We start from the raw sequence: 13,492 nt of genomic DNA on the forward strand, positions 1-13,492 counted from the left end.
TTAAAAACGAAACATCACAGCCAGTTCCCTCTCATGGCCTCCGCAACCCTAAGATTACCTTCCGAGCCTTTAACGGGCTATAGGACGTCTATCAACAGTCGCCCTGCTATTACACGTTGAATGGCATGCTTTTTGCTCTATGCGTATAACAATTAACCTTAACCACTTGGCCCATCTGGCATATTTATTTCTGATCACTATGCCCCCAAAACTGCATTTCTTTATCTTGATTATCCCTAAAGTAACAAGAGGGGCGTACATACGATGTTCGAATAGAGAACGCATATATGCATTGTCAGCATTGCAGCGGCATTGCATCAACAGCAGCAATGACCCTCCTTCGGTACTGCTCGAAAGTCTAGACGTCAGCACGTGTTATGCTTAACGGCTGGTGAAAACTTGAGCAATGGAGCGATGATATGTCGTCCACGAAGGCATGCTTTGCATAACGGATGAACTGTAGGGTTTCGAAACTGTAATACCAGTACCGTGTACAGCTGAGACCGCCACAACTGAACTTTACAAGGAGCCCACACCTGGAGATTTGCACAGCATATCACTGAAATTTCGCATACAGGTGCCTAAAATAAACGTCTCGGTTGCAACCAACGTGGCTGCCAGCATGAAAACGCGGAGATGGTCTTGTTCGAAAGCCACCTGTTCCGTGTCTCAGTTTTTAAGCAGGGTAGTGGCATGAGAAAATCGTTTGTTGCTAAGGTTTTTTACCATGACTTTCATCCCCAATATTTCCCTCTCTAACTCCCCGAATCCCTCTCGTAAGCACGTTATTTATAACAGCAGCTATATTTCTTCATACCGTATGATGCCTTTTCTGATTCGTATTATGTAACTTATCGTGTGATTGAGCTGCGCACTCGAAATACCTATTTATAGCACCTTTAAATGTCTCTTCCGCGCCTAGATTGCACAATGACTGGGCGATTACTTATGTTGCCTCCGAATCAATTGCTTTCAGCTCCCAATCCTCGGCAAACGAAGGCGAACATTTTCCAACCCATGGTGAAACTGATGCACAATACGAATAACTCTTCTAAGCATTTCTAAACATTTGTAAACTTTTACTTTCGAATGGCATCGTCCAAAATATAGATGCCAACGTGTCTACGCTCTGCCTCGTAGCGCGCTAAACTAAGCCGAAAGCTGCTGGCCCTCTTTAGCTAATGGCTAGACCTCCAACAAAGTCTAACGCCTACACAGTTTGTGAACCTAAGCTAGTACACCGATCCCAACGGGCGCGCGATGAAGTGCTCGGCGCTGGTAACGCGGGCTGCGCTGGTCGTTTGATGAACCGTGATCTCATCACGAGGACATGACGGTCAATATCTGGTAACATAGCGGGTCACATGACCGAATGCTGACGTTCTACGAAACCCAAAGAAACAATGAAATGCAACTGATCTATGGATGCAGGCATGGAGAGTTTTCAATTTCTGCACGGTGCATGGAACCACATGACGCATGTAGTTTTCGGTGCCAAAATTACAGGAGTGCATTTAAGCCTGCTTAGGTGCAGTAATGCGAAACCATTTCTCTTACTGCGCGTCCTTCCTCCCTAGTGCGCGTCCGCCATCTCGTCTACGCGCCTACGCGCGTGCCGTCTGCTGAACCAGCGCCGTACTTTGCAAGGGGGGTTTCAGTAGGTACCGCATGGTGGCGCTACGACTGCACTCCAATCATGCAGTAAATTCACCGGAAACGTACCCCTACGACTTAGATGCTCATAATTACGCATGTACGCCTCAGTACACATCTCGAAGATACGTTTCTGAGACATCTGTGCGTTCACCAGACTGCATTAGTTTTACTGCGTTTGTGCGGACGCGCTCTGCCCACAACTTCCAGTGACGCCACTTATGAGCCAAGAAATGTTTTCGCATTAAAACGAACGACGTGTGCGACTCCCATATAGACCCCCATGACCATAAGAAATGGGCGTTTGACGGCATAACGATGACCAAAATAATAGTTTTTTCCACTCACGAGCCTTTAGCGCTGTTTACGGCTGGGCTATGTGTTGCGCTGGACTGCCAGATGAGCGGCCTCATCTGCTGCCGTCCTTCGCCATTCTTTCCGCTCTGCGAGAAAGGGCAGCTTTATTCGCCTGTCGTTCAAATTCAGAGATGGGCCCATCAGTGAAGAGCCCCAACCAGACATTGTGGGTTTAGTGGGCAGCCAACATTCATGCCAGCTTGTGGGATGTGACTGCTAACGTATTCACTTCTAAGTCTTCATTGTCGAGAATTCTAAGGAAAGACACCCGCATCCCCTCCAGCTACTGCGAAATTCAGAAGGCACAGACCTGCAATGTCGGCTTGACTTCGTGAACCTGAGGCTTAAGAAATATCGGACTTTAATGACAGGGTGCTTTGAAGGGATGAAGCTAAATTGTCCAGAAATACCCAAGTCAACATTCATAACGTGCATTGCTGGAGCGATGCGATCCCAGACTGGGTGGCGCAATCAAAACGCAATTACTTGCGGTCATTCGGTGTCTGGTGTGGGTTCTTTGAGGGAAGAATAACTGGACCCGCATTTCCTGACCATAGGCTCGCTGCGCAGCGGTTCCTGGACAACATCTTACGAGGCCCAGTCACAGATTTTCGCTGCAACCTGCCCCTTGCACTTCTACCTACCACTAGGCATCAGCATGATGTGGTACCGGCCCACTGCAGCAGCCTTGCCAAAACATGGCTTGACGGGGCCTCCAAAGAAAAGTGGCCTGGCCTGCAAGGTCACCTGGTTTAACTCCTTTAGAATTCTTGGGGGGTTATGTGAAGGACCGAGTGCACCGCATACGGACAACTACGCCACAAGCAGTCAAGGCGGAAATTGCAAATGTCTGCAAAGGTATACAGGCTAGGGCCGCCAAGGAGGCTGCCACGAACGTGCTGAAAAGGTGCCAGTGCTACATTCTCGCAAAGGGCGACTTAGTCGAGCACATTCTTTACGCGAATATCACTGCGAAAAACTACCTGGAACCCTTTCCCGTTACAGACGGCCGTGCGAAGCTCGCTTTTTGGACGTTAACAAGCCACGTATTATGGACAGCAAATGCCAAACCATCGTTATGCTTATTTTTTATTTTGTTTCTTCATAAGAAACGCCGCAGTTAACGGGCCATTTTCCAGCGTGTTAATATGCGTCGCTGTTCGTTACTGTCACACTATTTTAATGCAAAGACAAGATATTGTCATTATTTTTCCACGTGCATTTCAAGGACCTGTATTCTGTTATCGTGAGTGAGCATATATCGCTATACAGTAATGGGCGTCGCGAATTCTTTCTGTAACTGTTTTGCTGGCCCTTACCTCGGAACCAGCGAAACGAAAAGCTCGGCTCAGAAGGCAGAAAGCAGGGGCCGCTTTACGAAGTCGCGGATGAGAGCGTTGTAACTGCGGCGCATATTGGTCACACGGAGCACACTGTCATGTGGTATTTATTAAATTTCGAGGGCTTTCCTTTTTGCCGCATAAATAAGGCTACGCTAAGGCTACTCCGTCGGTAGAACCTGGATCGGACCGTTTTTATGGCGCCTGAGAACTTTCCTATCGACGTCTAAGCGTTTGAAGACATCATTGAAAGGTTACATAACTAATGTTGACTTATTATTAAAATAGGAGAAACGAGAAAAATACTAGCGGGTACTTTACATAAATCATAGGAAAATTCATTTGATTTCTGCTTGGATGAAAGCTTTTCTTTTTTTACTTTTGGTACGTATTAGCTGGAACACCCTGTATCTGGAAGCAAGGTATGCAGAGTTTAGCTTCTTGGCCGACGCATTTCGCGCCCACTGCTCAAAACGATTATCTACCAACTGGCTAACTCGCATTACTCTCCACTTATGCTTTGCAAGCTCAGTCCTTTTATCAACATACGCGGCCCAATAACTAACTTCTATAAGTGGGCTACTTAGCGTTGTAACATATCGAAAACCTAACAGCACCATGTAATTGTTCGACATTGTGGTTTGATTCCGGGCACCCGTGCTTCGCGTTGAAAGAGATAGCAGGCTATCTTAACCTTTTAGTTAAGTTAGCTATAGGCTCACAACTGCATCTAGGGCTGCTTTTGTCTGCAGGGTGATGATTGGAGCGCTTCTTTTATCTTTTCATGGCATACAGTTGAGTTGAGTTGAGGTGTCGAATGCTACAGGTGGGGTTAGCCTCGCTTTAACGGCCGGCAATTGCTGCACCGTAGCGTCTCTTCTATATTAACAATGTCCTAAAGCCTGCCGCATCTACCCCGCTATGCGCAAAGTCTCTTGTAATAGCACACATTCTCTCTCGCAGTAACCATCTATGCACACAATCAATCCACACAGTCCACATCACAGTCGACTCCAGAAGTCACCATCTATGCACATTTTCAGTCACAGTAGAACATAGGCCATTGTAGTGCCATAATCTATACACACATTCACTCACAGTATAACGTAGTCCACTCCGGAAGACACCATCTATGCACACATTCCATCACAGTACGCCATAATCCGTTCCTGCTGTCACCATTTAGAAACAAGATCCTGTCCTGCAGAAATGTTAAAAGAAGCCGTGCAGCCTCCCTTCTGCATGTCTGGTTTCCACTCGGGTAGACAATGTCCTGGACTGTGCTGTGACGGGTTCCTGTCTTCTTGAAGGAAGCGAACATCGCATGCCTTTCCGCGTTGTACTCTGGGCAGTACATAATATAATGGCATAGTTTCATAGGCCCAGCCTTAACTCTCATCTCCTCGTGCTGACAAGTTTTCATTCCTAAAGTTTCAAACGAGGTTTGTTGGCGCGATTGTTGGATACTACAGTGTGCAGTGTCTGCACCGTGTACAGGAAGTGGTGTGCATTGTGCAGTCTGTATAGTTATTGCAGGATATTACAGTGTACAGTTAATGGTGTGCATTGTGCAGTCAGTACAGTGATTGCGGGATACTACAGTGTACAGTGTCTGTACCGTGTACAGGAAATGGTGTGCATCGTGCAGTCTGTACAGTGATCGCAGGATATTACAGTGTGCAGTGTCTGTACAGTGTATAGGAAATGGTGTGCATTGTGCAGTCAGTACAGTGATCGCAGTATGTTACAGTGTACAGTGTCTGTACAGTGTACAGGAAATGGTGTGCATTGTGCAGTCTGCACTGCGATTGCAGGATACTGAGTTTAGACTGTCTGTACAATGTACAGGAAACGTTGTGCATTGCGCAATCTGTGCAGCGTACAGAAAACAGGAAAGACGAAACCAAGGCCGCATTACACGAGTAAAGGCAACTTTCTACCAAAGCGCCACTGCTAGGGTTTTCTCTTCGCTATTTCTTTTACCTTTCAAATCTTTTTTTTTATCCACTATATTCGCAAAGTCCCGAAACCGGACATTAAACCGCCAGTTGCAACTGCCGTTATCCTCGAGCCAAGCGCAATTCTAGCATCACACAAGTTTTCCTCAAAGCCAATTTCGAAACAGCAGTTTCACCATAGATTCAGATATTTACCGCGGCTTCAAACACGCCATATACATCCAGGTACCTGGCTCACGGACACAGCGCCACTGCGGCTTATCGGGCACATTCCGTCCCGTCCTCCCACCGACATTGAGACGGTCGCAGCAAAGACTTTGGTCTGAAGTTTTCATTCTCTCCATTGACCGGTCAAGTGTCGCGCCATACCGAGAGACGCGGGAAGGGAAGGGTGCAGCACGTGCAAAGGAAGGGTAAGCTGGTCGGCATCACGATGACGTCCCGCCGTTTGGGCGGTTGTGTCCGGTTCACCCGGTCGGTCACGGCCGATAAGGTGACGGCCCCGGCGGCGGGCATATATAAGGCGCAAAGCGCCCAAGCTGCATTCACCTTTGGAAGCTCCACTCTTCAGCCCACCGAGCGGTGAGTTCAGCCGTCGCGACATACCTCCTTGTGCGGTCTTGGCCCGATCCACGTGCAGCCGGCCTCAGATAGCCGGGCTGTGCGGGCAAATATTCATAACAAAAGCATTTTTGAGCGGGGAAACAGTTTATGAACGCGATTTTCTCATATAATGTAAGGTTTCAGTATAGCAATTAATATATCCGCAGATCAACCGACGGCAGTCTTTTTTTTTTCTACTCACGTTTTTGCTATCGTCAAAAGCGTTCCCCATTGGTTTTCTGTGGCAGTCATAACTGTTCGGTGCGAACGATGGAAACACTTTAAAAGAAAGATTTTGCTACATATCAGAACAATGGAGCTTCATATATATTTCCATAATGATTGACGAAATAATAAGCGCACAGGTCAACACACACAAGAGCAGAGGAAGACACGGACATAACGCCAGTCCGTGTCTTCCTCTGCTCTTGTGTGTGTTGACCTGTGCGCTTATTATTGCGTCAATCTGCAATGCACCATCTAGCCCGTCAGCAGGTGTTGTTAAACTATATTTCCATAAGTGCCTTACAATTTTCCAATTCTCAAAATTTTGCCCAAGAAAGCTAGACTTGTCTCTGCCTTGAGCTGTGTTACGGTGGAACGATGAGCCTGTTAGCATTTCAATATTCTGAACAACAGGGTAACACTACAAATTATACTTCTGCCAAAAAATTTTATAAGCTCTGCTTTTGAAATTTACGCAGAAACAGACAATTTCGTATATACTAAAAGCGAACCTAACAGTCCCGTTCTGCCACCTTTTCACTTTAGGGTGGCTAATATCAGTGAATGCGCGTCCGGTGACGTTATCACAATTGATAATAGACTTCTACTGAGAAAAAAATGAAGATAAGAACCGACAACTTAGCCCCACAGGCCTTTTGTCACCAGGTCACAGGGGACGCGCAGAACCTTCGTAGCTCCATCTTTGGTGGTGGTGACAGCTGCGCCATTGAAACTGACGGCTGCCAACGGAATAACAGTTGTCACCACTCTAATTGGACGTGTAGGCATAAGGGCGCGCAGTACACTGAGCGCGATAAATAAGGAAACGTCATGAGAGACTAAGCCTTAGAGACTGTCTGGGAGAGTGCAAATCTACAAAAGAAAACCTGATAGTGTCGATAAAAGAGCTGCAGATATCATCAAAAGGGCGTTGCACCCCGTTAATCGTATCTGGCAGACCATAGGCAGGAAAGCTCGTTGAAGTGGCCCGTTTTATACCGTAAAAAATGCAGGTCTGAAAGTTAAAACAAAACAAAACAACGGACGTAGTTTGAGGCGCTCAATTCCACCGGCCTTCTTTTTACACTGATAACGGACGACGCATTAAACGGCTTTTCGAATCACTGCAAAATCAGTGGCAGCAACACTTCACCGGCAGTAAAAGTCGACGCCAGACTTTGCTCAGGACTGTACTCAAACTTGAGCATGCGAACGGAAAGAAACGCTCCTGTCCACTGACCAACATTTAAACAGAAAGTGTCTCACCTTCAATTCTACGTAGTCGTAGACAAGTTCTCTTGCCGGAAAGTTTCTGCGCGGACTGAGTCTTGCCTTCTGCGTACCTAGCTCAAGTTCTTGCTTCAATACCTATCCCCCTCTCCCTCTTGTTTCCTTAGCCTATCTCCTGTGAAACGTTGCGTATGACGTTTCTCACTATTTCGTTTAGTTTTCGTTGTGTGCACTACGAAAACCAACGTGATTTTCATGTTCCTCACATTACTTGCATAGAAGTTGGAATCTGTGCGCGCAGTACGATAAACAACACGTAATGAAAGGACGGAATTCATGCGAGCTATATATAAGAGCCATACACGTCATACGAAACTCACGCCAAAACGATAAGGAATTCATATGAAAACTATAAACAAAAGTTTAGAAAGCATGCTGATTACCGTGTTTATGATTATTTTTTCATATTACACGCGCTCTTCATTCTCGTAGTTCAATATGCGCAACTCATACGGAACGTTTTAATAGAGAAGCATCTCTAAGCCAAGCAGTCTAAGCCCAACATGCGTCGCTTGGGATACGCAGCGTGGTTTGAGAGCGTTGTAACTACTGTGCAGTTAATCCACGATGGCGTCAACCAGCATGCTGTTCCTGGCGGCGGCCTTGCTATGCACTGCTGTGATGGGTGACTCCCCGACCAAGGAGGAGCCATTAACAGGAAAGGTGCTACCCGGAATATATCCGGGCCACGGAGTATACCCAGGAGTAGTGCCCGTTGTGCCACGACCCTGCCACTACACGTAAGCGCTGCTCTGGCTTTCCGCTTAAACGCTGCTGGGCTGCTCGTCCCAAGTTAATGTTAGAAGCCCAAGGGGCCAAAACGCGTCATCTGTCATAATATTCGCCCATTGGCTGGACGGAAGTGACGCCACCAGACCGGAGCATTCCCATTGGTTGGAGGGAAGTGACGTCCCCGGACGAATCATTCCCATTGGCTGAAACTAAGCAACGTCACCAGACCGGAATTGATGTCACTTCTGGGAAAGGCGCCAAAAGGTTACGTTAATAACTCTGTCTAGCAAAAGGGTCTTCTCCTCGTGAACCCCAATATTTAAAATTCTGTTTCATGGTTTCATTTGTTTCATTTATTTTTTTTGCCCTCGTGCTGTTATTCCCGCGTTTATCTTTGCGTTTGCTTCGAATGCAAATAACTATTTTGGTTTATTTTTTTTTCCGGTCACGCTGCATGCTTATTTGAATTTTTGTTTGTCTCATATAGCTTCGTTTTGTTATGTGAACAACGGTGTTCCTCTCTTGAACTGAAATGCTCGACTTACATTTATTCATAGTAGCTGTACTATTTAGCATGTGGTCTTCATCCGAACACCTTTATATACAGTCGCACCTCGGTATAACGAAACAGTTTATATGAAATAATAGGTATAACGAAGGAATGACGATTCCCCTTGTGAGCTCGGTTAACACGGGCTATATAGCGAAGTTACTGATATAACGAAGTATTCGCCGGTCTTCTTCAACGTCACTATAACGAGGTCATGCTGTACATATCAGTACGCTGTCCGTCCTTTTTGCACAACTCGTTTGCAGATAGATTGATAAGTAAGATATATTGTATTAGAAAAAAAGAACTTATGAATGCACAAAGATGGTGCTGCAAAAGACGTGGAGCGGCATAGCTTGGTCAAATCCTCGCCTCTGAAAGCGTGCTAATGTCTGAACAGCGTCTCCTCGCCGCCCTCGCTTACACATTTACTCACGTCCTGTCCTTACAGAAAGTGGTCTATAGACTTCTCATCCCCTCGATTGCATTCCTGTAGATATTTTCTTCCGTCTATTCACTGTCTGTAGATTGTTTATAGAATAAATTCAACTAAAATTTATAGATCTATAGATCTATAGATTGCCTATAGAGAGTCTGTAGAATTCGTGTTGCCGATTGATTAATGTCTAGGATTCGCCTATATGCTATCTATAGATTTTATAAACAAAACTCTGTGGACAGTCTATAGACTGTCTAAAGAAATTTTTGTCAGGGTCGAAGCTAAGTGATCCGCACCCCTACGCACATAAGTAAGCGCTTCTGCAATAATTTCCCGTGTACGGCTTGACCGGCAGCGGGCTTTGTGCACTAAGCTTTGCGATGCATTGCAGGTAAAACCTTGTAGGCTCCAGTGGTAACACGTGTATCTGGTTGTAGTGTATTTTTATTATGAAAACGTAACTACATACATTGATGTAACGCCCTCTCTCGGGGTTCAGTCGATCCTCGCAAGGCTTCGTCACGACGACCATTTGCGTGCGTGTTAGTCTGCGACGTAAAAGTAAATTGATAATAATTACTACTATATAATCGTTGCTACGTGCAGCAGCCCTGAATGCTAGCGCGCTTGGCCGCTGATGTGACGTCACTGATTTTTCCCTTTGTGGGCGCAGGTGTCTGCTAAGAGCCTGCGACCTGTACCAGTGTCACTACAGATGCGCGCCCAACCCCAACTGTCCCTTGATAGCAATCGCCGGCCGCAAGGGAGGTACCGTCAACGTCTCCAAGCCGCTGAAGGAGAAGGTGGACTCCTTCGACTATGTGCCCCCTCAGTGAGGGATGCAATAAAACGCGCACAAGGCGAATGCGATTCATTGTTCATTCGAATCCAGAGCTGTGTGGTGGGCCATTCTGAGGTCTTGGCGCCACGCACCAGCACTGGCTGCAGATTGATCAATGACTGAATGAACGACGAACGGATGAATGAACGAATGAATGAATGAATGAATGAATGAATTGAGATTGGTGGACGGATGAAAGAATGAATCACTCACTCAGTCACTCAATAAATAAGTACGTAAGTAAGTAAGTAAGTAAGTAAATAAATAAATAAATAAATAAATAAATAAATAAATAAATAAATAAATAAATCGTTCTGTCTGTCGGTCTTGCTCCAATTTACAGGCCAATTGTGATGTCAGAAGCCCTCGGATCTCGGATCCGGATGTTTGTAGAGGCGTGTGTGCCCGGCCACCTAAATAGGCGAATTCTCGGCCAATTAAATATGCCATTAGGGCCGATTTATGAATTACTTATGCTTGTACATAATAACGAAAAAGCTACTTCCATCGGAAACAAAGCTCTTATGGGCTAGATAGGAGTGAATAATGACAGGCTAGTTTCGCTATCAGCGGCCATTTCTGCAAGTCCACTGCGGGGCCATCATTTGAGACTTCTCATCTCCATTCTACGGAAAACCAAGGATTACGCGTCTGAATATTAGGACACCTTTTGCATCACTATCGCATGCGTACTTTTATTGCTCAAATAATCTTCAATGTCAGCAGTTTGAGTCGTAGTGGCGCGGAGGAATATTCCGGGAATATTCCAACGCCATCTCCAACTTTCAAAGCAATTAAAGCACTGGTATCTGCCGACTGACGCTCAGAAGAGTCACGGTAGATCCAGCTAACCAGCTATCAGATTTTACCGAGAACGAAAGCACAATGTAGTTGCTGTCAGTGTTTTTTTTTTTTAAACTTGCATTGAGCCGGAACTTAAGATTCTTGTTCTCAGGGGCGGAGGCGTTACCGCGCTGTGCTGTGATTGGCAGACGACGGAGAGAACTTCTGTCAGAGATTAGCCCCGAATGGATGTTGCAGGAGCACGACGCAGAACCCGATCATGCTGATATAGCCTTTGAAAGAGGAGAAAGGTGCCGGAAAGCTCGCCAGCAGAACTTTCCCCGTCCTTACATGACCTCAAGGATGCCCTCCAGGTGTCGTTGATCTTTCCTGGAATGGAAAATAAGAAAGTGCTATCACTATAACTAAAAATATATCAAGTTAAGCTTGCTGGTCTCCAGGTACCGACCGGAAAAATCCCCTCGTGTTCTCCGCGTGCCTGCATAATCGCGGAACTCACGCACCCGGTGATGCGTCGGTTCCGCGTACACCCTACATTCAATGTTAGTTAGCCAAGCAACAAATTTTTTTTCCTTGGCTGCTCTATCGTTAAACACACTGAAGTGGCCTAATTGTCTTAGCATGCAATATGGAAATGTTAAGCTCGGATTTAAGCTTACATTTCTAAACAGCATTGCCTGTTCTGGATCGGACTGCGTGCATCGCATTTCTCATTTTTGTATAAACGCTAAGGCGCCCGTGTGCTGTGCGATGTCAGTGCACGTTAAAGATCCCCAGGTGGTCGAAATTATTCCGGAGCCCTCCACTACGGCACCTATTTCTTCCTTTCTTCTTTCACTCCCTCTTTTACCCCTTCCCTTATGGCAGCTCCTTCAGGTGTCCAACGATATATGAGACAGATACTGAGCCATTTCCTTTCCCCCCAAAACCAATTATTATTATTATTATTATTGTATAAATCATCATCATCCTAACCACGTCCACGGCACGACAAAGTACCCCAGTACCCCCCCCCCCCCCCCCATCTCTCCATTTAAACCTGTCTTAGACCATTAGACCAGATGCGGCTACCTTATCCTCGCAAACTTCCTAATCTCAACCGCACACCAGGCTTTCTGCTGCAACTTGCTACGCTTGGCTCCTTTTGGAATGCAATCGATCAGCCTAAGGAGTCATATCTTGTCATCGCTTTACAAGTCCTGCCCATGTCCATTTCATCTTCTGGATGCCGACAATGATAATTACGGGGAGCTGAAATTATTTTTTTGAGAATTTGAGGTGATTCATACCATACAATTCTGGACAAAAGCATTTTTGAAAGGGAAAGAGTTTTTGAGTGCATTTCGTTTCCCTATTTTGCAAGATTTCACTATAACAATCAATATATCCGCATATGTCTCGCCGGCAGGCTTGAATGTATTTTGCTATTAACGTTTTTGCTACCGAGAAAAGCGGTCCCGATTGATCTTCTACGGCCGTCTTAACTGCTCCATGCTTGCGATGGAAACAGTATAAAAATTAAGATTTTGCTACATATCGGAAGAGTGGACCACCAATCACCTTCAACATTTCTATACTAGTAACTTACAGTTTTTTAATATTCAAAATTTTTGCCCAAGAATGCTGGACGTGCAACGAGTCGAATGCATAAAACTTTTGACTGAAGCAGGGCAAACAGTTTTTCGTTGTCATTTAAAATGGTGATGCAATCACCGATTAAACCAGCAACGATGCTCAGGCTTTTTCCTCATTGCGTCGGAGAATTGAGGAGAAACAAGTGGTGACGTCATTGCGGAGAGGTGGCTGGTGGAAAGCAAGGACTCCACCTAAAGCCCCCTGCCACGGGCAAATGGAGGCCTCACACAGAAGGAAACGCCGGACAGTTTTCGCCGTCATGGCGTTCCTAGTGTTCTACATCTAAAAAGGTGTAACAAAATGCACCCACACAAGGCTTGCTGATAAAGAAAACAAAAAAAATTGGCTGAATTCAACTCAGCTGGACCTGGTTGTACGGAGCGAAAGCTCGGTTAAGCATGCTTACACACAGTTTAGCTTTGGTTCCTCTATCCCTGTTCGAGCCTTGGTCAATCTTTATTGTTCAACACTGGGTAAAGCTTGGCCTTTCCTGCGGATTATCGTCAGTTTCTGTTTCTAACCTAGCACGTTTCCTCGAACTTACCTTTGCTAAGCCTATGCCTCGGCGCCTAGAATCTGCAGAGTTGTCAGAGTCGGCCTGGCGCCATCGATACACACTGGGGGTTTGCATGAGCCAGGGGGTCGACCTAAGTGACCATTGAGTCGGGATGGGCAAGCCCGACTGCAGAGTGTGAGCTGACTCGCAGCCCCCTCGGCAATTTAACACTTAATCCTCTTTCACGCTTGGGGAAAGCATTTTCTGCAGGGGAGAACAGAAGCAGGCGTCGGTTTACTACTCCTGCGGTCGCTACTCGCAGGACGCGCCGCGAGAGTCGACTCGCTAGTATCGAGTTCATGTAAACAGACAGTCATCGAGTTGAGTTTACCTTGCTCAACTCGACCCCCGACTCGACCTGCAACGTCGGGCTCATGTGTACGAGGCTACAGTCGCACGGCTGGGACCCGCTCGTGGACGTGGCTCTTCCACAGCTCTGCGAAACACCAAGCAGCGCCCGCGATTATATTTGGGCGAACGTGAGTCACGTGGTTAGGCACACCTGCCGA

General features: G+C 46.3%; 1 protein-coding gene across 1 annotated transcript; it reads left to right on the top strand.

Annotated features, from left to right (window-relative positions):
* Positions 1-5,866: 5,866 nt before the first annotated feature.
* LOC144100232 (uncharacterized) lies at positions 5,867-9,997 on the top strand. The gene is made up of 3 exons (XM_077633250.1): positions 5,867-5,890; positions 7,984-8,166; positions 9,821-9,997. Exons 2-3 carry the CDS (start codon positions 7,994-7,996, stop codon positions 9,981-9,983), a joined length of 336 nt encoding a protein of 111 aa, XP_077489376.1. The 5' UTR covers positions 5,867-5,890; positions 7,984-7,993; the 3' UTR covers positions 9,984-9,997.
* Positions 9,998-13,492: the final 3,495 nt, after the last annotated feature.

The sequence above is a fragment of the Amblyomma americanum genome, chromosome 8 (genome assembly GCF_052857255.1).
Source record: "Amblyomma americanum isolate KBUSLIRL-KWMA chromosome 8, ASM5285725v1, whole genome shotgun sequence".
NCBI lineage: Eukaryota > Metazoa > Arthropoda > Arachnida > Ixodida > Ixodidae > Amblyomma > Amblyomma americanum.